Source organism: Trachinotus anak, unplaced genomic scaffold, assembly GCF_046630095.1.
Source record: "Trachinotus anak isolate AG129_WGS33_773 ecotype Australia unplaced genomic scaffold, CSIRO_AGI_Tana_v1 ptg000019l, whole genome shotgun sequence".
Classification (NCBI taxonomy): domain Eukaryota; kingdom Metazoa; phylum Chordata; class Actinopteri; order Carangiformes; family Carangidae; genus Trachinotus; species Trachinotus anak.
The window spans coordinates 24,988,578-25,015,216 of record NW_027273870.1 but is presented as its reverse complement, the minus strand read 5'-3'; the positions used below and the strand labels follow the sequence as shown (position 1 = coordinate 25,015,216).

The window sequence follows — 26,639 nt, the reverse complement described above, 5'->3', positions numbered from 1 at the left end:
TTGTAAGAGAAGGAGAAGGGACTGAAAGAGTTTGGACAAAATAAAATAAAATGTAGTTGCGCAATCACTCAGTAGAAAAATTTTTTTTAAACTCTTTTTGTTCCCTGTATCAACGTTAAAGGTCAGTTTAATTTAGCTTATACGAACATCAAATATAAGAACATATGAGAACAATACATGAGGGATTATACAAACATCAAATCACCCCACAAGACAAAGTACATTTACTCAAATACTGCACTTAACTGCATTTCCATTCAATATTACTTTATACTTCTGCTTCACTGCGTTTCAGGAGGAAATTTTGTACTTTTTACTCCACTACGTTTTGATTATGTGACTGAGTCACAAAGTAAGAGTAAAGATTTCACGTACAAAACATGCAATCAGCCTAAATATGATGCATTACTGTTCATTATTGTTGTTGAAGTACTCAGAGGTATTTAAAGTAAATATTACATGATACCCACCCTGAAAAACGTATTGTACATCAAGAGCACGTCTACTAATGCCGGACAGTTACAAACAACAGTAATAAGATTACATAATAACACTTGATACTTAATACTTCATATTTTGTTACTACTGCTTTTCACTTCAGTATAATCTTTAATTGTAAGACTTGTAATTAATTAATTTTGTATTACTGCTTAGGTAAAGGATCTCGATACCACCACAGATTTTATAAATGATTTTGTCAGCCGAATAATCTGTAATACATTTATTATTCTTAATTCTAAAGATTATTTCGAAAGTCCCATTTATATTGTATTATACGGAGAGTAACAGGCTTGAACACACTCTAACCTAGTTTAATGAAGCAGAACTTATTATTCCCACAGCTGAAATCCCCATTTGGCACGTTGTTGCCACAGCTGCACAGGCATACAACAAAAAAAGATTCTGGTACATTAAGTGATCACTTCTCTGATTTTCAACCGTATCTGCGTGTAAAACCTGCTCATATACACATTAACACATTAGAAAGGCCCTGTTGTTCTCTATTTACTCTTAAATCTGAATAAATATCAGTCAATAGGATCTATGATCAGACAATATAGAGACAAGATAAAAAAGCAGCTGATGTGATCCTTTAGGTTTTAGATTTCACGTGGATATAAAATGACATAAAGACATGACGTATCAACAACAGAGTCTCTTACCAAATCTTGTTTGTAGCTCAAGTCCTTCAGGCGCTGTAAAGTGCCGGGGGTTGGACAGTCTCTCCTCTGACACCTGAGACACAGGTGTACCTGTAAACTGTTGAAGGGTGTGTTGTCTTGTGACGATAACACAGGTAATGATGGCAGACTCCTCTCTGCTGTGCAAGGGGGCAGGACGAGGTTTGCTCTTCTGCTTTAGGCGTGTACTACTACTACTCCTACTGCTGTGTTTAGGTATACAGTCTGTGCTTAGTTGTGTAGATTACATGTATGCTCTGCCTTTGTGTCCATGAATGACCGTGTGAAATAAGTCAGAAAAGAGACACAAAGCATAAAGTTACACCTGATTCATGTTCAGCAGGTTTCACCCCCCTATTATTTTTTTTAAGCCTCTAGCTTTGTTAATAATACAGCAATTTGGACTTAATATCTGAGACAACCCATCATGTGGTGTTGGATTTAATGGATTTAATATGCATGTATTTTTAACTTTACACACAGAATAAGAATTGACAATAAACAGTTCTGCCACAGATGAAAAAGCTTTTCTCTTTTAAGGCTTTAAAGGTCTGTTAATTAGCTTTATTCCTGAAAATTAGACATAAGGCTTCTAATAGTGAGTGAGATATCTACATGTGGACTGTGACAGTGACAGAAACTGAACCGGGCTGAGAGACTTTTGTATTCATGTGTGCGTTCACGGGCACATACACTCAAATAGACACAGACACACATACCTCAGCATGCACATGCACATCAGGTTAGACTGGTTTGTTAATAATCATCAAACAAACTGAATTCAGTATTAGTGATTCATTCAGTATAAAGGTTGACTGACTCTTACAATCAACAGCCATAAATTATATTACAGGTCATGGATTACAAAATGTTCAAGTAAACTGACGTTTGTTCACAATTTGGTGAGGAAGTGTAAAGACCAGTGTGTTTACATTCACTGCAGATGCTTTATTACCGATATAAGTCAGAGGTTATTCAGTGTCACAGTTTTTCAGAGGCCATCTGATCTATTATAACTCTTTAAGAATTCTTTAGGATTAATTATAATTCTTAAAAACCACATACCAGAAATATTGTTTATGTATTATATAAGTGTGTGTGTATTTGTATGTGTGCATTGCAGATTGCCATCTTCAGGATGAACCGATTACGATGAGGAATAGGAATTGTTTATTTTAACGCTCATTTTCTTTTTTGCAGAGGGTAAGATGAGACAATATCAATTTCATGTTTGTACACTAAATATGAGGCTATTACCAGCAGCTGGTTAACTTAGCTTAGCATAAAAACTGGTAACAGGGGGAGAGCTAGCCTGGCTCTGTTCAACATTAAAAAACTCCATGTGTTAACACCAAGTTACTCACTACTTTCAACATTATATCTGGTTCATTTAATCCATATATAGTAGAGACCAAAGTGTTAAAAGCACATTCACACTCCACATTTTAGAGGGGGTTAGGAATCAGACTATTTGTTGGCAAGGACTAGTAGGACTAGGTATATCTTGTTATTGTTAGTGAGCTTTAGAGATGCTGGTTATACAAGTTTTGTTACCCTTGATATGACCCAGGCAAGCTGTTTCCTCCTGTCTCTAGTCTTGTGCTAAGCTAAGCTAACTTGCTGCTAGTGTTATCAGTCTTCTGATTGAACTCTACACCTGAAAGCAAATAAACGTATTTCCCAAAAGGTCAAACTGTTCCATTGACACTAGGTATAATGAATACCTGTGGCTTGCAGAGATGAACCCACTGAGAGTTATCACCTGATTCTACAGTTTCCCTCAGCTCTATGGAGCATTTTAGCTTTTTCAAGCTCATTATTTTGGTTTTGATTTGGTTCACTCTCGTCATTTTGATCAGCATTGTTTTCGGTGAAAAGCTCTTAGAACCCACTGTACACTACATCTGCACAGCACTAAACAGTGGAATGGAGTGGAGCTTTTAGCTGCTTAAAAAGGACCATATATCTTTACCAGGATTTAGTGGAGGCCAAAACAGAGCAAAAGAAAGAGTGAATGTTGGACTTAAACTCAGATAGCGAGAAATATAACTTCACATAATATTAATGTTGCTCCTTATCTGCTGGATGTGTAAATAGGCAAGGTTTACTAATATGTTCACAAATCTTATACATTTACAGTATTGTGTTTACACCTTGCTGCCCCCAAGTTGCCAAAAATAAAAAATAAGTTACTATTGCTTTAGGAATCTATTCATTATTCTTTTTCAAAAACATGTGACGTAATATGTGGTGATACTCATTTCTAAAAATTGCTCCTGCAGAAATTTGATTGTTTATTGAAGAAATAACTCATGTGATCGAGGACCATGTTTTTGCAGTGTTTTCCTTGGGGCCTCCTCAGCTCTCTGTATCATATGACATTTCCCTGGGCTGCCTCTGTTATCACACAACCTAAAGTGGAGTCTCCTGCCACCTGTCGTCGGTCAGGCAGGTTGTTTTTTTTTCCTTTACTGTAGGTCTGACAGTGCAAGCTTTAGAGTTTCCTGCAGGTTGTTCTGGCTGCCTGCCAATAAGTTTTCAGCTTCATCATAAATATTGATTTAAGATGTATCCTGACTTTTGTTCCACCATCTTCCAGCCTGAAGTCTTAAATCACCTCCAATCCTTCAATCCTGTGGAAAGTCAGTCTGTTCACCTGTCTTCATGATCTTCAGTATCTCTTTTAGTTTTTTCTCTATTCTCTACTCCCTGCCACGCCACCCTGCTCCAGCCAGCCCCCTACTCTCTCTAGTAAAATCTCCAAAAACATAACCATTGGTCTTTGGCCATTGTGTCCATATTGGGGTCCATTTAAAAAAAAATCTTCTCCTCCTGTTTGTAAAACATGTAGCTAAGATCATGTCTAATGACATCACTGTTATAGTATCAGGGGGACTTGACAAAGCTCTCTTCAGAGCCACAGAAGGCATCATGCTATATGAAAACAAAGGCTCAAAATAGTATATAAAATATTAATATACATTTTCTATTATATTTATTTACACATATAAAGACACTGTCAAGATTTAAGACCATTTAAAAATGTGATGCAAAGGGTGAAGTATGTTTACACAGTACTATGATTAAATCAGTAGAAATAATAATTCCCTCCGCTGGGTGGCAGTATGCGCTCAGTGGAGGCTCAAATCTACTTCCGGTCTTGTTTCGACGAAGAAGAAACTCAGCTAATGGACTGAAGTCATGTGTAGCCAAAACACTCACACCCGGGAGGTGAAACCTTTTACAGTTGCGTTTAGTTTTATTGTCTTGTTGTCGTCTGTTGAAATGCAGCTGTTGTGACCGTCGTCCATATTTACCGGGGTTGGACCTCGTCCGGTGCCGCTCACGTCACCGGTGCGACCGTGAAAGCGCTCGTCTTCTCGGTGAAACGTTCAAAGACGCTCCCGTCGTCATGTTGTTGTGGCTGAGGTCATGTCAGCGGTGTCACCTGAACAGTGTGCCGACCCCGAGGGGTTTCCACCAGTGCCCCAGAGACAGGTGGCGGGGCAAGCTCCAGGTGGACGCCGCCGTTAGAAGATGCTGCTCCGCGGTCCAGGGGGAGGTGAGGGTCAGGTTTGCACCCAGTCCGACAGGTAAGGTCCTCAGCAAAATACACAGCGTGTGGTTGTGTCCAGACCTCTGTAAGTTTGCTTTCTGAGCCACAGCACTGTTTTCCATCAGAGACCAAAAAATGAAACACACCTTCAGATGATACATTTAGTCATGAACAATCAGATGCAACTGAAAGTTTTAGTTTATGTTTTTAGTTTTTGGGTAAAGCTGACACATGGCCAAAATATGTGGACAAACAGATACAAATCCATCAGAGAGAGATGCAAAATGACCACAAAAGATGCATAAAAGGACACAAAATGACATGAAACGACCACAAAGAGACACAAAATGACCACAAAAGATAAAATGCATAAAATCCACCTGGAGAGACAAAGTGACCACATAGAGGTTCAAATCAACTGCAGAGAGACTAAAAAAAAAAACACACCAATACATGTGAGCTCACTGTCATGAAGCTACCACAAAGAGACGCAAAATGACCACGAAAGATGCTTGAAGTCCACCAATAGAGAACTTCCTGTGTTGTTGAATAGAGCAGAGAGATAATAAATGTTTTTAGTACAGCTACTTCTCCTTCTCCAACTATAAGTCAGTGAACTGTTCAGTTCATGTTAAAATATTCTTCTCTGTTCTGCATGTGAAAACCAGCCTCTTTAGAGATCTGTTCTTATGCAGCATGTTCTAACTGTATATTGTTTTGTGCTGCAGGCTTCTTGCACCTCGGGGGCCTCCGAACTGCTCTCTACAATTACATCTTTGCAAAGAAGTATGGAGGCGCGTTCATCCTGCGACTGGAGGACACTGATCAGAGCAGACTGGTACCAGGAGCAGCAGACTCTATAGAGGACATGCTGGAGTGGGCCGGTAGGAAAACACTGTTTTGGATCACCAGGGGTTTAGTCTGAAAATCAGTATATTCACGTCTCTGATATTAGACTCAAACTGCAATTGCAAACATTTTTCAAACTTGGTAAATAGTTTATGTTAAAACAGAAAAGGTTTATTATTCATGCCACTGTTTTCACGTCTGCCAGGTATACCTCCAGATGAGAGTCCTCGTCGAGGCGGGCCGGTGGGTCCCTATCTGCAGTCTCAGAGGTTAGACCTGTACAGTCAGACAGCCCAGCAGCTTGTCAAGAGTGGGCACGCCTACTACTGTTTCTGCAGCCCACAGAGACTGGAACTACTCAAAAAAGAGGCTTTGAGGACCGGACAGACTCCGAGGTGAGTGAATAACACCATGTATTCCTCATGTAACATATTCTCACAGACTTGAAGATAACACACAACCAGACTTCAGGACGGTTGTGTCAGATTGCTGTGTTTCTCGTTCTCTGCAGGTATGACAACAGGTGTCGACACCTTCATGCTGAGCAGGTCCAGGAGAAGCTGGCTCAGGGAACGCCACATGTGATCAGGTTTCGTCTGGAAGTGGGCGTTGAGCCTTTTCAGGACCTGGTCTTTGGATGGAATCGTCACGAGGTGGCCCAGGTCAGGTGTCTGGAGATTTTTGTTTGAGACTAATGTGTCTGAGACCAACGCTTTGTTTTCAGTGGTGCTTTATATATTTATAATATTGTCCTCTCTTCTAGGTGGAGGGGGACCCTGTGGTCATCAAAGCAGATGGGTTTCCCACCTATCACCTCGCTAACATAGTAGATGATCATTACATGAAGATCAGCCATGTTCTGCGTGGGTCTGAGTGGCTCATCTCCACCTCCAAACATCTCCTCTTGTACCAAGCTCTGGGATGGAAAGCACCCACCTTTGGACATCTGCCGCTCCTGATGAACAAAGACGGTAGTAAACTGTCCAAGAGGCAGGGGGATATATTCATCCAGAGCTTCCAGAGAGACGGGATCCTGCCGGAGGCTCTGCTGGATATCACCACCAACTGTGGATCTGGATTCAACAGTGAGTGAAGGAGAAGTAATCAGTGAGAATAAAAGGCCAAGAACATTATGACTTAGTGATTAAAAAATGCATTTATTTGGATGCTTAAATTGTATTTAAGTGTGCACCTGGAGATAGTGATTGAAAATTTAAAAAGCATTTCTGCCTATGAAATGATCTCTGAATGTTTTGCCATAATAACAATAAGTTATGTGCTTCTTTCTAAAGTTGCCATGTTTCCTTACAGCCAATCGAATTGGGAGGAAGATAGATGAGCTGATCTCTGAGTTTAATCCTTCAAAGATCACAACTCATTCTGCTTTGTTAGACCTGGAAAAACTGCCAGAGTTCAACAGGTAAGTCAAAACTCTGTCCCTCTGTCTTTTTACATCTGTTACTCTCTTTCTCATCTGTCTCGGCCTCAGCTGGCTCTAAAGCAACTTGAGTAATCAGTGTTTTAAGGCAATATACTTGGACTTACCTCAAAAAAATGATGTGGCAGCACCTCAGTATATATTGTATATAAAAGCCTGCTAGTGAAATACTACGTGAACTTTGAGATAAATTATATACAATATTGGCAGACCTCCCTAAAACCCCTTTCTTGGGACTAGATGCTTCTGAACCTAAGACCTGAATTCTGGTCTGCCTCAGCTGTAGTTTGACATTAATGTTGACATATAATGAAAACATGGTAATGTTATAAACGTAGAGTGAAGTATTAGTTGTCCTTAACTGTTATCCTAATAGAGGATAAACTCTTTTAATTGCAGTTACCCTACGATCTTTCAAGGTCAAACCTAAGGATCTAAATTTAGCAAATTTGTCCTTATCAATCCAACAATTATTTCTCTGGTTTATAATGAGCTTTACAGCCTCACAGGGCTGCAGGTTTGACTTGTTAAAGTAAATTTAGGTTTTGTGGTTTCACCAAACTGCATGTGGTCAAATAGTTTTTTCTTCATAGGCATATATCATTAACTTCTCTAATTGTGACAGAATCCACCTGGAGCAGCGTATTGAAGATGAGGAGCAGTGCATTTTGCTGATAAAAGATCTGCAGGAACAAATCCAGCAGGCCTACACAGCAGAGCTCCAGGATGAAGATGTCCTGCATGAGGATTATATCAGGCGGGTGCTGCAGCTTCGTAAGGTAACCCTCAGAACATGTGTTCATACATGTTTCAGAACATCCATGCCATGTTTTCACCATGTTAAATGTTAGTTAGCATTTTGAGCCTAAGCTCAGCTCAGGAAAACAAAGTACAGTTTAGACTGTAGTGCAGCCACTGCACAGAGGATTAATCCCTTTGGGACTGGAAACAATTGCACTTTCCACCTCCCTCTGGGTGGCCTAGTGGTAGCTGGCCAGAAATTTCTCTGCAGTAACAGTATCTGCATTTACTGTATATTTAATAGTATCATCTGAAACAAACAACTGTATGAAACTTATGTATTTGACCCCTGGATTGTTTGTTTTTCACTAAAGAGAAAAGGGAAGTTTTGTAAGTCAGGCTTGTCAATGATTTCTGGCATTTTCAAGTCATAAAAATAGTTCAGGGTGTTGACGAAATGGTTTATGGAAATGATCTTAATTTGCAGTACATCATCTTTACCTTCACAGATATAGATATTTTTTTTGTCAAGGTGACCTGACACAAAATTAAAAATGTTTTGATACCCAGTAAACTTCTCTTTTATTCTTTAAGATCAGATAAGATGTGGTCTCTGCTCTTATTTCTCAGTGCTGTTCTCCTGTCTGTGGTGTCATACTGAAACTATTCTCTTCCCTTCTCTGCAGGGTCACATATCCTCCCTGAAGGAGCTTGTGAGTCCTGGTTATTCCTATCTGTGGGTGCGTCCCACCTTCTCCAGCCAGGAGGTGGCAGCACTCACTGCAGAATCCCAGCACGTTGCCTCATTAGTGCTTAAGTATGTAGAGTTATTAACAATTAACTGCGGTTCACTTTACTTTACGCTTACAGTGTTTTAGCAGGATAATGAACCTTTCCATGTCTCTGCATTTAGATTAATAGAAGAGCGCGGTGAGGAGCTGACGGTGGAGCGGCTCAGTAAAGATCTGAAGACCCTGGCTAAACAGACTAAAGCCACAAAGTACAGAGAAGTGATGAAGCTATTACGTCTGACCCTCAGCGGTCTGCAGGTACCAGAAGACATCATGTTCATTTTTATGACTCATAATAATGATATAATATCTACAGGGTTTCTCTGTGAAATTAGTTCAGCAGAGGTGTGAGGTGTTGTAGTTCAAACTGGCTTTAAAGGATAAAGCCGGGCATTTTCCAGATCTTGATAACTGTCAGTAAATCCCATGAAAAGACCAAAACAACAAAGAATTCATTCTGTGTGTGTGACACTGTGTGTGCATCCAGAAGCTTAGCTTACTCCTCTGTGCCACACTGCTCCATTGTTGTCCGTTAAAAACACATCATTAAACCTTGTGCTGTTACACTGGGAGACATGTTTCTTCATTATGAAAACTACAGCACTGTGGAGCTAAATAACAGCAATGACTTTTACGGTATCTGTAGAGTAGTTTTTGTAATGCACAATCGCCTTTTTTTGTCGTCCCCTGTGTAACTTGTGTGAAGTTAGCATATGAAAATGAAGAGCTCTCCCACATGGTTGTGGAAATGTCCTGACCGTGTGTTGCTGTCAGTTTATTTTCTCCTCCATGAAGAAAGTCTCCCAACACATTGGGCCTGATTTCACCCTTTCATTGTAGCATCAAAATTCTGCCTCAGTTGACATTGCTGAGCACTGACCACAGCTGCTCCTTGTCTTTTTAACAGTGGACTTGCCTGAACTTTATATAAGATTAAACTGAAAAACAAATTAAAAAATAAAAAATGAGATAAATTAGAGTAGAGAGTATTAGAATAATAAATAATAAATAATATATAATATCTAAATATATAGCAACACAACACATCAACATTGTCAGCATGCTAATGATAGTAAAGATAATATCAAAAATAAAAGACACTAAATAAAAAAACAGACTTCAGAACAAAAAGTGTAGTTTCCAGTTATACACAATGTAAGTTAAGATATCTGAGTGTGGGATAGCAGCCAAACAGGCCATGGTCTCTCCTCACTATATATAGAAAGTCTGAACCGGCAAACACCTACGTACATTGCTAATGTACGTAATGTAATGTAAGCAGTGTAAACAGAACCACGTGTCTGTGTATGTACAGAGGCCTCTGCCTTACAGGAATCACTTCCCACAGACTGTGAAAGTCATCACTGTTATTAGTCTGTGGAGCTGTTACTGAATAAACACGGTGCCCATGTTCTGTGTAATGAAGAAACATGTCACCCAGTGTGAAGCTCACTGATGTGTTTGTAGCAGTATTTGGACAGTGGAGCTCTATGGCACAGGGGAATCAGCTAAATCAGGTTTTGGATACACACACATTACTTGTTAGGATGCATTTATTGTTAAGGTGTTTTTCATGGGATTTGCTGACAAATATTGAAACTCACCAGACTCCTCCTTTAACCCCGAGCTCCAGCAGCAGCAGCAGCAGCTCTGCCTGTGTGCTGAGTCACTGTTAACACATCCCCAGCTGTGTGGGACTGACTGAGCCATTTGCTTTCAACATTTCCTGACTGCCAAAAAAAGATTAAGTGAATGTGTGACATTTGAGCCTTGAGGCATCAGTCTATCCTGATCCTCCAGAGGTTTTATTTAAGAAGTATTCTTATTTCTTTTGATCTCAGAGCAGAAGCTGGAGACACCCACAGCTAGGGCAAGTGGTTGTGATATTCAGCAAAAACTGTCCACTGCCTCCCTTCTTCCCCACTCCAGGTTTCTTATTGTCTCCAGACAGAACCGCGTCTTGTTTTACTACAATTAAATCCGTCATCTGACACACCTCACAACTAAGTTGAGGTGCTTTTAAAAATAGTTTGAACTAAAAAATATATTCTGATGAGCTAGTTCTGTGCTGCCACATAGACTTTTTCATTTCTGAGCACAAAAAATGATCTCAGACAGGCTAGTCATGGTAAAAGTGAAGTAGTCTGTGCTGGGCTTTAGGCAGAGGTGTGAGCAGGCTGAGTCTGCAGATACACAGCAGCAGGAAAATCCAACTGTTTTCCTAAAAGTCATTTTCATGTCTTTCTCTTGAAGCAGCCCCTGAACAAATGCAGCCAGCCCCCACATTATTCACAATAAAGGCTGCAGTTATGGCCAATCCCAGCAAGAAGACTGTCACTCCTCATACTTTTCCAGCATTATATATATATATTGTACTTACACTTACATGACCTTAAGTCAAACGACACCACAAAAAGAATCACAGCCTTTCAGTGAGTCTCCCTGAGCTCGACTGCTCTGAGTAAACAAATCAAACAAAGATCAACATGCTTTTTTTCTTTGACTTGTGTTTACATAGTTATTGTTTATCTTCCTAAAGAACACCATCAGCACTATAATATTTTAGTATCATTTTAACTCTGGAACTAATAACATCACACAATCATTTTTACAGTTCACTTGCAACTTTCATTTCTGCAATGGTATTTTTCAAACTCGATCTCAGCAAATTCAGTCATCAGAAAGACTCACGTGTTTCTGCTGGACTGCTACAATTGCACGTGTTCCTTTTTTTATTTCCATCCGTGCCATGACTAGGGTTAACTCCAAAATAGCTTTTTGAAATGATAGTAATGACTAAAGCCTCAGAAATGCCTCAGTGACTCTGCAGGAATATGGAAAGAGGAAGTAATTTCTGATTGTCTCTCAGAGTTTACTGTCTGTTTGGATTACATGTCTGGTTTGACTCGTGTTGCTTCACTGACCGCTGATCTTCCATTCCCCTCTGACCTGCAGCAAGGTCCCAGTGTAGCTGAGATGATGGTGTCTCTGGGGCCGGCAGAGATCAGCCATCGATTCCAGAAACTTCTGCTGCTCGCGGAGACTAGTTAAAGACGGGACAGCCTGTCAGCTCGTGGCCTGATGTGGACCTGAAGACGAGAACTGCTGTGAAAGACATTGGCCTGTATGTTGAGAGTTAAATGCTTAACCTCACACTTTTCCTGCCAAAGCTAACTGGGACACACTTAATGAACTGCACCCTCCTGGTATAAGTTAAATAATACTTGAATTATTACAAATATTTTATAAAACAGTAGAAAACTGATTTTACACAAATGGTGTGTTTGTTTTATTCATGCTGTGAGACTTTACTGGACCAGGAGACACCATGCACTCTGGGTTGGGAAGTACCTTGGTATTTTTATGCAAATGATCTTGTGCTTTACTTCAGAAAAACAGTTTTAACGAACTCCAGTTTACAGATGTATTGTACAGTCACAAGGGAAAACACTTCATTTCAAACATGCAAAAAAAATGGACACAAAAAAAAAAAAACACTCCACAAAATAACAGTGGATGCTTTTGAATAAAAGAAATCACAAGTCATAAATTATTTTAATTACGACTGACTCTTTCTCATGCAACATATATATTTAATTTCAAATTACTGCTCAGCTGAGCAACAGACTGAGGATTTTAAAATGAAGCTAATTGATGCTTGTGAAGCAGAAGAGGCTATAAAAAGATATCAAAGGGCTCCCAGCTTCAAATTTCCTCCAAAACATCATTAAGAAATGGTGGTTCACGGGAACTGTGGAAGTCGAGACAGAATCTGGAAGACCAAGAAAACATTTGGATAAAACTGCAAAAAGCAAAACGTAAATTAGACTGCAGGAGGAGGAGCTGCAGGAAGGTTCAGCTGACACAGGAGTGGTGGTGCACGGTTTCTACTTTGCAGCGCTGATTCACAAACAAGGATCCACATGGAAAAACCATCAGAGGAAAACCTTACATGTGACATCATCACAAAATGTCTCAAGTCCTCCAGAGAACAGATGAAGTTAAAACAATCACCAAAAGGTGTTTGGAGAGAAGAAAGAAGAAGCATTTAATGAAAGGAAGACCTCACCAGCTGCTAAGCATTGGGGGTGGGAGTGTTCTGCTGTGGGGCTGTGTGGCAGTCAGACTCCACTAAATATCCCTCTGAACCCCAAGAGATGCAAAATGCAAAGCAACTTCATAAAGATACAAAAAAAAAAAGAAACACAGCAACCACACAGTGACATAAAACAATAATAAAAAACACAAATTGACCACTAAGTGATGCAAAATGACCCAAAAAAAAAAAAATTTAAAAAAATTATACATTAAGTGATGCAGAACAAGCTCAGAGGCACAAAACAGCTGCAAAGTGATGGAAAATGACCAAAAAAAAGAGACTTTTAGTGTGGGCAGGGCTGCAGGAGAGTGGGTTACCTGTCCTCCACACAGCTACAGCGGGGAGGGGCGTGTGTGTGCGTGTGTGTGTGTATGTGGCACATAAATTGGTTAGTGTGTCAGGAGTGTGACTGGGCGTGAGTGTCACATGTCCCCGCAGCGAGGCGAGCGGCAGTTTGACGCCTCCGCTCCCCGCAGGCAGACCGTCGGATCCGCGGTGAGAACCTCCGGACGTGCAGGAGACGGACGGCGATGGCGACCGGTGACAGCTCGGCAACTTTTGAGTCATGGCTCAGTAAGTAAAAGCGGAAGCAGAGAGAGGTTAAACATTTTTTATTTATTTATTTATTTATTTATTTATTTTTTGACTTGTTGATCCGACCTAGCTAACGTAACGTTACCATCTCAGGTCTGAACCAACCGCCCGCTGCTCCGTTAGCTAGCGTCAGTTTAACCGTCGGCCGGACTCCGTTACCACGATAAAAACCTTATAATTGCGCCTAAATCTGCATGTGTGTCGATTTATTTCAACTTTAATAAATTAGTTTGACTTGATGCAAAAAGTATCAGCTCGGAACAGGAAGTTGTTTTAGCTCATGCGTGTGCACGACCAGCGCCGGAGCTGAGCGCGGTCACGGCGGCAGAAAAAGATTCATATTTCCTCAGCTCAGGATGAAGTTTTCATTTGTTTTATTTCAGTAAAAACTGCAACAGCACCACGGTGAGACACACGGTTACTAGTTAAAGACCTGCATTTAAGGATTTACTGATTAGTTGGCAGGTTTGAGTGTCAGAAAAGTGCAAGAAGTGGTTGTGAGTGCTGTTCTGTTCAGAGTAGTAATACTAGAGCTGCAATGAATGGTCGGTTAATCGATTAGTTGATCAGAAGAAAACTAATTGGCAAGTGTTTTACTAATAGATTATTCAGTTTCATTCAAATGAGTTGAACTCACATGCTGCTTGACAGGATGAAAAAAAAAAAAAAAAGGTGATCCACTTTGTCTTAAACTGTTTATATAATGTCAAAGTGCTTGTTTTCAAGGTGGCATTTTTATCACTGGAGCTAAAATATTTTTATGCTCAGTGTAACATGTTCAAAGTAAAGACTAACTCCATTTGTCAGATAGATGTGGTGGAGAAAAGTATAAAATCAGCCAAAAGTGGACATACTCATCCTGCAGTAAATCAGAATAGCAGTAATGAATTTTGCTTTAGTGCTGAAATGATTAGTTGATTAATCACTTGGTAGATTGACAGAAAATTTATCAAAATCAAAAAGCAATTCTGCTAATTTATTGAGCAAGAATGAAAAACATTCTGGTTTTGGAGCGCTCAGACAAGAGTCAGCTTATTTGCTTTACCACTATCTGGATTTTTATAGACTCAAAGATTTCTCAAAAAGAACCAAATTATCAATAATTGATAATGAAAATATGTTGTTGTGCATATTACAAACTAAAGTTTTGCATATAGTTTTTGAACATGTTGTAACTCCTCACTTATAAATTCTGTGTACCTGGTGAAACATGCTGCAGACAGTGTTTCTCTTTTTTTTTTTTCTTTTTTTTTTTTATGCAGGTCCGTCTTTAATTTCACTTCCTCATTAAGTTGTATAGCTGTGTATATGTTTGCATACACAGGGATTTGTGTATCTGTGATCTAATTGCAGCACATTATGAAAATATTTTTGGACCTGTTTCTCCGGTCTGTTTGTTCCAGACCAGGCCACAGACCCAAATAATCAGGAGGAAAGGTGGGACTGCATCCAGGGCTTCTACCAGCTCGTCAACCAGGAGACTGATGGGTAAGAAAAATCTTTTTAGCACTTGCACAACCCTGCCACACTGCTTTTCAGCCACACTGCTTTTCAGGCCGCCCGCTTGCTTCTGGAAGTTATTTTAACGCAATTGTGGTGTTTGAGAAAGAGTTGCTTCACATCCATGTTGCGATCACAGCTTCTCGGTTAAAGCATCGTGCAACAGTGAAGGGGGGACTCTACAGAACCTTTTTCCCTTTTGACCTTTTTTCCTCCGCTCAGTATGAATGCATTGGACAAAATTACAAATCCAATCCACTTTCTTTGTTCCTACTTCTTTTCCGTTTTCTTTCGTTTCTATAAAATCTAATTGGGCTGGACATGTGTGGAAACTTTGTGAATAGTTCTTTTACTGTTGGCATAACATGTTCTCTGCTCAAAGTGTTTACAGGCATTTTAATGCGACGTAAAGCTTAATTTTCTGCTTTCAGGCCACAGGTAGCCATTCGTCTTCTCGCTCATAAAATCCAGTCTCCACAGGAGAAAGAGGCTCTGCAGGCTCTTACTGTAAGTAATCAGACTCCTCACCTCCACCTAAAATACACAGATGATCCACATTACAGTGTATTTTTATCTGTTGTCTAATTTTAGTGTTAAGAGAAGCATCTGGCAACTCATTTTCCCCACTTGTTAAATTTGAAATGTCCTTTTTTTTTAAAAAAAACCCTTTGAACAAGTCAGCTGCAGTAAGAAACAATCCCATCCTTGTTTGGCACCACAAACAGGACACATCTGATTGAATTTAATGCTATTTGTCGTGGCTCATACTCAACATTTATCATCGCATCATTCGCTGAAAAACAATGCTTTTGTTTTAACTGTGGGAGAGGGAGATCCTGTGAATGATGTCTGTGACTAACTTCTACCACATGCTGACATGAGGAATTAAATCTGCAGTTGAGTCTGCTGTGACATCACATGGTTTGTCATCTTAACATGCATCTTAGAGAAGTTCATGTGCCTCATGTCATGTGATATGTAAAGGTCTGGAGTGAGGAAAATCTGTTCTTTCTCTATTGCCTGGCATAAGTAAGTGTGTGTGTGTGTGTGTGTGTTAGTTAATGTTAAAGTTTCTGCTCATGATGATTTATTCTGAGTTGGTGCTTTCCAGGTTCTCGAGGCGTGTATGAACAACTGTGGAAAGAGGTTCCACAGTGAAGCCGCCAAGTTTCGCTTTCTCAATGAGCTCATCAAACTCTTAACACCAAAGGTACTGCAGATCACACACACACACACGCAGACAGGTGTTTGTGGTAGCTGGAAGCAAAAGGCAACATGTTATTTTCACCTGTGATTTTTTTTTTTTGTGCCTAATGATGCGTGTACCCATCCCATTGAATCAGTGTCACTACAGAATTAAAAATTAAAGGAGATTTATTGTCTGATTCTGAGAACTCACTTTATATAAGTTCAGTGTGATGTGAGACAGACATGTTCATGATTTAGATCAGATTTATGTAAATAATCAGTGTTAGTGTGTTTTATACTTGAGACTTGTCTGTGTGCGCTGTTTCTGACTTTTAAAAAACCCCAAAAAGTTACAACTTGCTTCACACAAGGCACTAAAGAAGAATCCAACAAGTTATTATAATTTATATAAAATAAATCTCTCAATGGATTAGATCTTGATAGATAAAACAAGTTCCAATAATACAATTCAGTAAAATATAATTTAAAAAAAAAATTTTTTTAAAAAGGAGAAGCAGATTAAGCTCCCCAAAAAAATGTCCTTTAAAAGCCATTAGAAATATACAAAACAAGTGCCGAGAAAAGACGCAAGAATGAAACCATAAGAATTTTAATCTGAAAACAAAACCAGACTGAGCTCTTCAATCTCAAACAGATAAAAATACAATGGTAATATGAATGTCAAAGGATAGAAAAATAACAAATAATAGCAAATTACAATAATTATTAGCCATTCTAAACAGATATGTTTTATAATATTATGAGAATAGTTACTGTATAGATTAAAGCAGTGAAGATAAATGCTGTCTAAGAATCTGACAGTGGAAACAAGAATAATTTAGGCATACAGGTTAAAAATGACATGACTCAAATGAGATTGTGTTTGAATTTTATACAGAAAGGACACTTACTGAAAAAGAACTACATTTACCCAGAATGCAGTTTGATATCAAAGGATCAACATGATACACTATGGACCAGGAAATGGCTTAAATCTGTGCTCACAGCAGAGTTAAAGATTAAGAAAAGCATAAACCGTTTCTGACCTGGTTGATCTTTTCTGAGCAGTACTTTGGCGCGTGGACTCCTCAGAGGGTTAAAGACAGAGTGACGGAGGTGCTCTATGGCTGGACGCTCTGGCTTAAAGATGAACCCAAGATTCAGGAAGCCTACAGCATGCTGAAGAAACAAGGTCAGGGTGCAACACACGCACAAAACAGCAACACTTTTTCAAACCTGTGCCTCAGAGGAACTTTTGATACGCGTTTAAAATGTGCCTTTTTAAATTCTATCTGCATGTGATATATTACACTTTACATATATTAAAGGATTGATATAAATGTTTTTTACACTATTGTGTCCTTTTTTCAAGAATAAAAGCATCATGGCTTTCTTTTTGTTGATTTCAGGTATTGTGAAGAAAGATCCCAAACTGCCAGACACACTGATAATGGCGCCTCCACCACAAAGAACCACAGAGTCTGTTTTCGACCAGGAGGACAAAGCCAAAGTGAGTGTGTACATTTAACAGGACATCTGCTCTCGTAACGTGAAGTTTCATTCTGCTAACGTGCGTTTCTGTGTCATCAGCTGTTAGCGAGATTATTGAAAAGTGCCCGTCCTGAAGACCTGGAAACTGCAAACAGACTCATTAAAAGCACCATCCAAGAGGTGAGGAGTGCTGCGGTGCTCATAGTCTTCTATGCAATAATAACTGTATGTATAGGTTATACTTTTTGTGTTTGTGTGTGTGTGTTTTAGGAGCAGGAGAAGACAGAGAAGGTGCTGAAGCGGGAATCTACTCTGAGGGAGGTGGAGAGCAGCGCCAAGCAGCTCAGAGAGCTTCTGAACCAGCACACAATCAGTGGAAACTCGATACAGGCCAGTGACGACATGAAGGTACGTTCGACACGATGCAAACAGACAGTCAACCAGGTGCCTGTACCAGGAAGTGAGACTGGTGGGTTATCTGGCTATTTTTGGGCTTAACTCAGGTTTTTCTGTATCGTGAAGCTGGCTCACTTTAACTTTAGATCACCGTGGTAACCTACGCTGCTCTGGAGCAGGTGAACTTCAGATCACATCAAACCCTGAAGTTTAATATTAAAACTATCATTACTGTTTCTACAGCTTCTTATTCTAGTCAGTGTGATCGTATTGTTTACATTTCACCCAGTGAAATATCACTTTCTTTCATTCCTATGACTGCATTTACCTGCAGGGATCGCTGTTTCATCTCATGTCATTTTAACCACTTTATTCACGGTTCTGATGATGTCAGCTCTGCCTCTTTCACATGAACGCACTCGTAGCCTGACGGGTAAAGCCAGAGTTGGCAGTGCCAGTTGAAAACCAACCAAGTTATCAGATAACCTGGAGAGAGCCAGACTATGTTGATCCTGCTTCATGGTGCAGGTCTCAGCTTTCTAGAGCTGGTTTCACTCAGCCAGGAGGGTTTTTTTTTTTTTTTTTTTTTTTTTTTTTTTGAGGACGTCCTATGTTTGTTGTCCTTCTGTCGCCACCTGCTGACTAACAACAGAACTGTTAGGGACTCAGGTTATTTTAATGCTGTTGAATCTGTTATAGAGCTGGGTAACAAACTGCAGGAGTGACCTGAATAAACAGTTTCTAAGAGGGAGAATAATAGAGATTTACAGAATTTATAACAAGCACTGTTTACATTAATTCATTACCTGTATGCAACTTAGATATGTGGAAAAACACAAGTATAACCTGGTTTTAATGCAGTGCAATTGTTTCTTGACCTGCAAATCACTTAATTAGTGCTTAGCTTTTTAGCTGCTTCTTTCAGGTATTTTAGATCCAGTGGCTTCTGCCTGCACCTGCCTGTAATCAGAGATTCAGAAATGATTGTGCTTTCAGGAAACAGTTGTATGGACATCAGTGCATCAAAGGGTTTGTAACCTGTTCTTAACACAGAACACATCATCTGTCATTGGCTTATTGATGCATCATTAGTAATAAGTTACACGCGACTCACTGTGTGTGCAGTTTAAGCTTTGGTATCGTCGTTCTGCTGAGCTCTACTGTTTATACACTATATATTTAAGCTGTTTCTGATCATAGAGCATCATGTGTCGGGGGCCGAGTTCCCTCAGCAGAATCCTTGTTGCTGTTGCTTTGTCAGTTCTGGTCTGTTTTTTGTGATTGTTTCTGATGCAAAAGTGTTGGTTTGTTTTATTTTTATTTATGAAGATATGACATTTTCAAACCTTATGTAGGGGCTTTAGCCTCCACCAGGCTACAGTTAAAACAGAGGTCAGGATAATAGAATAGTTTCTACAGTTATTCACATTAATGTCCATGTAATCTGACGGTACCCTCAAAAAAACATCCTTTAAGTGATGTGTTTATTATAGATCACGTTTTGTAACAGAACAACACAACTGACAGCTCCTGCTGTGTTACAGTCCGCCTGCTGGCTTCAGTCCGAAGGGTGTGTTTGTTTTACGTCCCCTGTAGCAAAAACGGGTGGTCAGTCAGTCGATAATCCCTCTTTGTTAATGGGATACAATGGTGCTGACATGAGGATACATCTGTCCCAGTGCAAAACAAAACAAGTGATCCTAATATCAAACTGAGAGGGAGCCTGCAGAGGAGACTGTGTTTGTGCAGAAGCGTGAGATTCAGTAAATGCAGCCACCCAACACTGGACCCGTCCCTCTCCCCGCTGCAGGCCTTGTACGAGCGCTGTGACCGGATGAGGCCCAGCCTGTTCCGCCTGGCCAGCGACACAACGGACGACGATGCTGCTCTGGCGCAGATCCTGGCGGCCAACGATGAGCTAACACTTGCAGTGAACGCCTACAAAGACCAGGTGGGGAGAAGAGAGTGCAACGGTGGAACAGAGAGAAGTACAGGAGAGGAAAAAGTGACGGATAAAAACAGTGGTAGGCCTCATTTTGTCCACGTTTTTTTTTTTTTTTCTTCCCCCCTGTGGGAAAAACACCTAAAGCTTGTGTTTGCTCTGCTTGTATTTGATCCTGCTGCTTCTTGTTCCTCCAGCTCCTACGAGTCCCAGAGAGATTAAAAGCTACCACCTCATCGACCTGTCAGCACTGGACTCTCCACAGACTCACAGAAAAGCTGATTCAGCACCGTCCTTCGAGTCCTCTCCACCCCTCCTCTCCTCCTATCTGGACAACGTCTTCCACAAAGAACCTGACCAAGATTTTACTGAATTAGGTAGGTACCTACTTCTAGTTTATTCTCTGTAAAAGTGATTAATTCGTTTCATAATGTAATGATGTGGTGTCCTGTTTTTACAGAGTTAGACAATAAGGTCTCGAAACAGACTCAGGAGACTTCAAAGTCGTACTACGAGGAGCTAATACAGGTGAGGCTTGATTCTATGGCTAAAAATGAAGAGTTTATCTGGAAAAGTGTTTAACACAGTTTATCCTTTCAGCTTAATGGAGACGTTCAGATGAGGAATGCTGAGCAGAACAGAGGGACAGGCCTTTTGCTGAGAGCTCGTGGATGTGGGGGGAGCAGTACCACATCAAATGGGACTAATGTCTGGTAAGGATGTAGAGAGCGGAGGAGCGCAGGTTCTCAAGTTCCTGAAAGACGTCAGGCGTGTCAGTTTTAGACAGTCCCCTGGGTTTTGATTTGTCTAAATAAACATCTGAGTTTATTTAGAAATCAGAGTTTTTAAAATGTTATTCCTGTTATTAAGTATAGCTGAGACTGCTGTTTGACACTTTCTTCCAGTTGGTGCAGGGAAGAGTTGAGGTTAGCGATCAGGGCTGTGCAGCAGTCCTGACTGAAATGGAGCTGATATTTCCTGATTTTAATGGTGCCCTGTGGAGTTTTCTTTAAAGCAAAGTCTCTTTTTACATTCAGTCTATTCACCAAAACACACTGTGTGTTCGAATGTTGTGAACATTTCCTTCCTCAAAATCAATTACAAAACACGTTTTTGTGAAAATTCTGAAACCCGCTTTGTTTACATCCGTGTCTACTCGATGCCCCGCTGTTGTTTCTTGGCACATTTAACTAAACCTTTTGTAGTGTCATAGTGTATTTTATTTAGAGCTCTGATGATTAGTTGATGAATTGATTGATAGAAAGTTAATCAGAACCATAAAATGCTAATAACCTGGGTCCAGCTTCTCAAACATGAGAATGTGCTGCTTTTCTCTGTCGTCTATGATGGTAAACAGAACATATCTGGGTTTTTAACTGGTGGCTGAGTATAAACAATCAATGTGAATGGTAAATTAAAACATTACGCATTTTGAACTATTTTCTAACATTTCATAGATCAAATGATAAACCAATTAATTCAGAATTATAATTTTTTTTATATATACAAAGGTCTTGATTGTTTACTTTACACTAAAGTATTTGACAATTTTGTCTTATTGTTGTAAACAGAAATAAGTAGAAACAAGTTTATACTTGTCAAAGTAAGGCATTGAGGTTGTGTTTGAGTGTCAGTATAGAAACTTGGTTTTGTATCAGCGCTGGAATGGACAAGCTTGGAAAAACTGATTGATCTGGTAAAAAAGTTACTCAGTGTAAATCCCTGGATTCATACTTGCATATTAGTTCAGGATTTAAAATACTACTTTAACCTATTTATAACTTGAACGTAGCAGGAGTGACTGCATCAAAAATGAAATCACAAATCAAATGAAAATCACACTTTACAACAAAGGTTAAATGCTGGCTAAAAGCAAACCACAGCTGTAGGGATTTCTAGGTCATTGTATCTATTGTTAGTTGTGTTCGTTTGACTGTTGTGGTGCTATTGTCGTCTCTTTTTAGGCTGTACATTTGTATATTTTAGCTAATTGTATGACATTATCAATTGTGTTGTCTTGTTTTAGACTACATCACAGTCAATGAATTTCAATATAGTATTTTACTGTACTTGCATACCTGTGGTGTATTGTAGTTTTATGATGGTGCTCAACTAGGGACAGGAGTTGAGAATTTGCAATAGCTATAAACTCTTTGTGCAGCGCAGTTTCATGCTGTTTTGGAACTATATTGAATTGTCCCATTGTCCCTTCTTAAAAAAAAAAAAAAAAGAAATCAAAATCCTTTTTATTAGAGAAGTAGTGCACTGAAGCATTTTGCTCTACTTTGCGTCTCACTGTCCTCTGGCCTTATAGTTTTTAGTGAACTGACTCTCTTCCTCTCTTCCGATCAGGTCTCAAAATCAACAGTTCACTGGATCGGGATCACCGCACCAGACCCAGAAACAACCAAATGGTGTGTCTGGGGAGAGTGTGTGCCCCCCCCAGTTACTGAAAAACATCTTTGTTCCATTGGAGACCATCAAATCCAGTACGTCCCCGGAGGCTGAGACTACAGTTTATATGGAGAGACAGCTGGTTAACTTTGTATGGTACTATAGTGTCACTAATGGTTTACTCACAGCCATTCCTCTGAATGTCTGGTGTTCTCTTGTGTGTCGTAGGTCAGCTGGAGCCCATCACTTTATACGATCAGGGCGGGGTCCACGTCTCTCTCCATTTTGCCAAAGACTCTCCACCAGGTCATCCGGGCGTCGCTGTGGTCGTCATCTCCACGGTGAACACCTCTGCTCTCGAAGTGAAAGACTTCCTGTTTCAAGCTGCTGTTCCAAAGGTAACGACCTCCAGTCACAACAGTCTGTTTTCAAAATAAAGTGCCAAAGACAGCGGTAATGTTGAGGTTTTGTTGTTGAATTTAACACTCATCAGGCTCGTTAGTGATTGTGAGTGAATAATATTAGTGCTGAGACAATGGGATTTAACAGTCAGTTGAACAAGTTTTTAAATGTTTTATGTAAATGCTCGTGTTATCTTCTTCTGGTTCTTATTTGCTGGTTTATATGCTTGTAAATTGTATATTTTTAGAATTTGGAGTGTTTTTAAGACAAAACAAGAATCTGAAGGATCTGGAAGAGTTTTGATGGTTATTTCTTCACATTTTTTGGGGAAAAAAAAGAAACAATCAGTTGTGTAATTGAAAAATAGTCTCAAGGTTCATTCAGAGTGAGAAAATACAATGCACTCTGTATTGTATTTTATGTGGTTCTAACAGCCCCTACACACTGCATCCAGTACCAGTTTGGACCTCATGTGCCTCTTTGCAGCTGGCACATCTGTCTACCTGTGGTGTTTCTGAGAGTGCAGACAGCGGTGCTTCATGCAGCTGCCCATTGTTCACAGACAGATGCTCCACAGATGAATGTTCAAGTTCATCCCAAATACTGTAACTCATTGGATTAATGAGGAGATTCTGGTGACAGGTCATCAACATCTTTTCACCTTAATGCTTCAGGGGCCCCCTGCTGGAGCCAGGCCCCTGCCTCAGACCTGCCAGACTTTTATTGTTGTTTATTTATTTAAATTCTGTCATATCTGTCATTATGTCTGTATTTTCTATTATACATCACTTTTAGTTGTATGAACGTTACAACCTACATAATGATCTGTTTTTCATTTAACCTCTTGAACTACACCAGCCCACCTGTGGGAACTCTGACAAACTGTTTAAAAGCTCCTGATTCTATCTGCACAAAACATTTTAGGATCCTCATATCACCTCAAAACACAAAATCTTACATTTCCACCATGTTTGTGCCTCTGTAACTTTGGTTCAGTGTCTCTTTACTCACTCTGGAGACCAGCGTTACGACTTTAAACAAAAGCAATGAAATCGGTTGTATCTGGTAACAGGTTAGAAGTTGATTAAACAGCTTATTCTCCATTTCATACGTGTCCCGCAGACCATGTTAGTGAAACTTCAGCCTGCCTCAGGGACACACCTACCTCCTTACAACCCTCTGCTGCCTCCACCTGCCACCTCCCAGGTCCTCCTATTGGCTAATCCTCAGAAGGTGAGTTTATATACTTTTACATGGTAGTGACTCATCCCACTCTAAGTCTTTGTTTGTAATTATGATTTTATAATGTTGTCTCACCATTGTTCATGGTTTGTGGGACATTATGTTGTTGTGCTGGCGTCTGTGACTGTGAACACGATAACTTAGGTGGAACTTCACCGGTCACTCCATGTGGAGTTGATGATCTCATTAGATTTTGGAGCACGTTTCCTGCATAAATTTGCATTTTAACAAGGGAATACTCATTACCCAGAAACTGCTGCATCACTTTAAACTAACATGTTTTAAATGATACCAGATATGTGGGAGGCAAAGACAAATGTGTTGGCATGTAAAGTGTTTGTTAATAGATGAGCTGATAAATTTATAGGGGAGTGTTGGTGCATTTATATTTTCATTTTTGGTTTTAATTATATTTTCATTTATAAAAAAAAAAATCTCTCAGCTGCTTCCCTAACGTCGACCTCTTTTTATCTTCAGCGTAAAGTGCGTCTACGCTACAAGCTGACACTGACACATGGAGACCAACCGCTGAGCGACACTGGAGAGATCGACAACTTCCCAGACTGGACCTCTTTGATTGGCCACTGAAAACTTCAGACGTGGATTTAAAAAAAATAAAATAAATAATAATAATAGTTACTGCAAAGGACCGAAAACCTAGATTTTGAGTACAGAGACTTAAGTGGACCCAGTGAAAGAGAAAAGGTGGGAAACACGTGACCACACTTGGAGTCGATCATCATGAGGTAAACAACCAACACAACAAGCAAATATCAAGTCTATATATTTACAGAAATGTGACATTTTATCTTGAAAAGACATTTCTGCATCATTTTATAACACAGTTTGCATGATGCATGATATAATCTTGAAAAGACATATTCCTCTGAAGAGGTGGGTAAACTCTGCTGCCCAGGTACAGGTGTGATCACGTCAGGTGGGTTTGGTACATCCCTGATTGTCCCAGATTCAGGGTTCAGTATTCTGCTGTTGTCTTAGTGCAAGTCCATGCACATGCTCAGTTTGACAAAACATTATATTCATCGTACATGTGTGTGTTAACATGTAGCTGGATACATGTGGATTTCATATGTGGTTACATATGAAAGTATTTATTTGCCTTTATGCACATGTGACATTCAAAATTCCCAAAGTGCCTTAAGGTGGGAATGTGTTGTTGTTTTTTTTTCTTAAATATGTATTTATTTGAATGAGGTTCTGCATGACAAGGCTGCCTGAAGGACTGTGTGTCTTTTAGAATTTGTATTTGTGCATATTAAGGTTGTTTTAAAGCTGAAGTTTTCTGCTTTTAGGTTGGAATTGAATGTAACATTCAATGGTACAACTGGACTGATTTCACCTTTTATGCAAGCTGATTATTGTGTTTTGATTTTGGTGACATCAGAGTGCTCATTTGTACAGAGGCTAAAAGAGCTTTAAGTGCTGCAAACTTAAAATTAAATGAAGGAAGATCTTCACCACTTTCACAAAATATAGGAAACATTTAGAAAAAAAATCTAAATGCTGCAAATTGATAAAACTAATGTAGAAACATTTTTCAATTTAATGCTATGTATGAGGCATGAATACGCAAATACAGAAACACTGCAACTTTAATATGTTAATTTCTGCAAGAACAAGCAAATAAGTTGTTGTGTTTTAGTTTTAACGCTGTGATTGTGCGTCGTTGCTTTTTGCTCATGAGTAGCATGGTCATCAGTTTTAAGTGTCACTCAGAAACCTCTGTTCTGGGTTGTATTCTGTTTGCTTGCTTCCTGTCATTGTAGCACATTTCTTCAATATGGCACTGGTGAAAACATTTCTTCATTTCCTTTGCTTTTATTAATTTGTAGCTTTTTGTGAAGATTATCTCTTAATTTGGAAGGTTTTTTTTGTTTTGTTTTGTTGAGCTCTTTCAGTCACTGTAGATTTGAAGCCTTTGTTGACTCTCTCTAAGTCTCATTCATTTCATGTGACCAGATCAGTGTTTCTCGATCTTATACTGTGAAGCTTTGAGCATCTATAACTGTCAGACTGCACCTGATGCTGTTGTCAGAGGATTTATGGCTAATCTGAATATTTCTTTGAATCAATAAATGACAAATCTGTAACACAGTGGATAAAGCTCAAATTCTGTCTCACCAAATCCTTGTTTTTTATGTAAATAGAATCACCCTGATCTATTGTCCTCAACTGACCCTCATTGTAGTTCATTCTCAATTAATATAGAACCAGGGCTACAGCTATTATTGTCATTATTGATAAATCTGCCAAATATTTTCTCAATGAATAGATTAATCATTTCATTTGATTAGATGTCAGAAAATAGTGAAAAATGTCCTCCATAAATTTCCTAAATCCCAAGTTGATTTATGTAACTTGCTGCTGTTATCAGTTTTATGTATTTGTTCGTCTGACATTAAATTTATGAAGATGCTTGACAAAAATACACAATAATGTAAGATTTACAAAAAAAATCTCATTTGAGGAGCTGGAAACAAAGAATTTGGGGAATTTTTGCTTGATGACTGACGAGTAACCGATTATTGAAATTGTTGCAGACTAATTTTGTCATTCAGCTAATTCAACTAATTGTTTCAACTATTTTTGAGGAGGAAATTACAGACCTGTAAAAATACACAGTTTATTAGTTACACCCTGCTAAAACTACTGCAGTCTAATGCAAACAGTTCTTTTTGTCAGTTTGAAGGCTGCAGTTCTGCAGCTCTCTGTACAACAAGCTTTCTATTATTTGCTCTACTCTCATTGGTTGAAATGGGATGGATGAAATAATAGAAATGTCCGTCAATATAATGCAATACAGCAGCACAAACT

The 26,639-nt window shown here is 39.4% G+C and overlaps 3 protein-coding genes across 3 annotated transcripts in view; 2 read left to right on the top strand and 1 right to left on the bottom strand.

Moving 5' to 3' along the window:
• LOC139635898 (uncharacterized) overlaps window positions 1-1,322 on the bottom strand; it is a 33,143-nt gene extending 31,821 nt beyond the window's left edge. Inside the window, exon 1 of the mRNA XM_071503451.1 lies at window positions 1,164-1,322. The gene's annotated coding sequence lies outside the window, so the exon portion shown is untranslated. The remainder of the gene's footprint in view (window positions 1-1,163) is intronic.
• Window positions 1,323-4,344: 3,022 nt separating this feature from the next.
• ears2 (glutamyl-tRNA synthetase 2, mitochondrial) lies at window positions 4,345-11,821 on the top strand. Its single transcript, XM_071505044.1, has 10 exons — window positions 4,345-4,774; window positions 5,466-5,621; window positions 5,792-5,981; window positions 6,098-6,248; window positions 6,350-6,671; window positions 6,898-7,006; window positions 7,650-7,803; window positions 8,452-8,582; window positions 8,679-8,814; window positions 11,512-11,821. Exons 1-10 carry the CDS (start codon window positions 4,594-4,596, stop codon window positions 11,605-11,607), a joined length of 1,626 nt encoding a protein of 541 aa, XP_071361145.1. The 5' UTR covers window positions 4,345-4,593; the 3' UTR covers window positions 11,608-11,821.
• A 1,212-nt stretch (window positions 11,822-13,033) lies between these two features.
• Window positions 13,034-25,915, top strand: LOC139636308 (ADP-ribosylation factor-binding protein GGA2-like). The gene is made up of 16 exons (XM_071504257.1): window positions 13,034-13,228; window positions 14,653-14,737; window positions 15,181-15,256; window positions 15,861-15,959; window positions 17,006-17,129; window positions 17,347-17,447; window positions 17,528-17,608; window positions 17,699-17,836; window positions 19,635-19,848; window positions 19,964-20,143; window positions 20,227-20,294; window positions 20,367-20,479; window positions 22,119-22,255; window positions 22,389-22,558; window positions 23,685-23,795; window positions 24,282-25,915. Exons 1-16 carry the CDS (start codon window positions 13,186-13,188, stop codon window positions 24,390-24,392), a joined length of 1,851 nt encoding a protein of 616 aa, XP_071360358.1. The 5' UTR covers window positions 13,034-13,185; the 3' UTR covers window positions 24,393-25,915.
• The last annotated feature ends 724 nt before the right edge of the window (window positions 25,916-26,639 follow it).

Excerpts from the sequence above, each read along its gene's own strand:
- ears2 (XM_071505044.1), top strand. The coding sequence starts at position 4,594 with ATGTTGTTGTGGCTGAGGTCATGTCAGCGGTGTCACCTGAACAGTGTG. Across the intron at positions 5,982-6,097 it reads AGGACCGGACAGACTCCGAG|GTATGACAACAGGTGTCGAC; the intron begins GTGAGTGAATAA and ends CGTTCTCTGCAG. Across the intron at positions 6,249-6,349 it reads ATCGTCACGAGGTGGCCCAG|GTGGAGGGGGACCCTGTGGT; the intron begins GTCAGGTGTCTG and ends CCTCTCTTCTAG.
- LOC139636308 (XM_071504257.1), top strand. The coding sequence starts at position 13,186 with ATGGCGACCGGTGACAGCTCGGCAACTTTTGAGTCATGGCTCA. Across the intron at positions 17,448-17,527 it reads ACCAGGAGGACAAAGCCAAA|CTGTTAGCGAGATTATTGAA; the intron begins GTGAGTGTGTAC and ends CTGTGTCATCAG. Across the intron at positions 20,144-20,226 it reads CCAAGATTTTACTGAATTAG|AGTTAGACAATAAGGTCTCG; the intron begins GTAGGTACCTAC and ends CTGTTTTTACAG.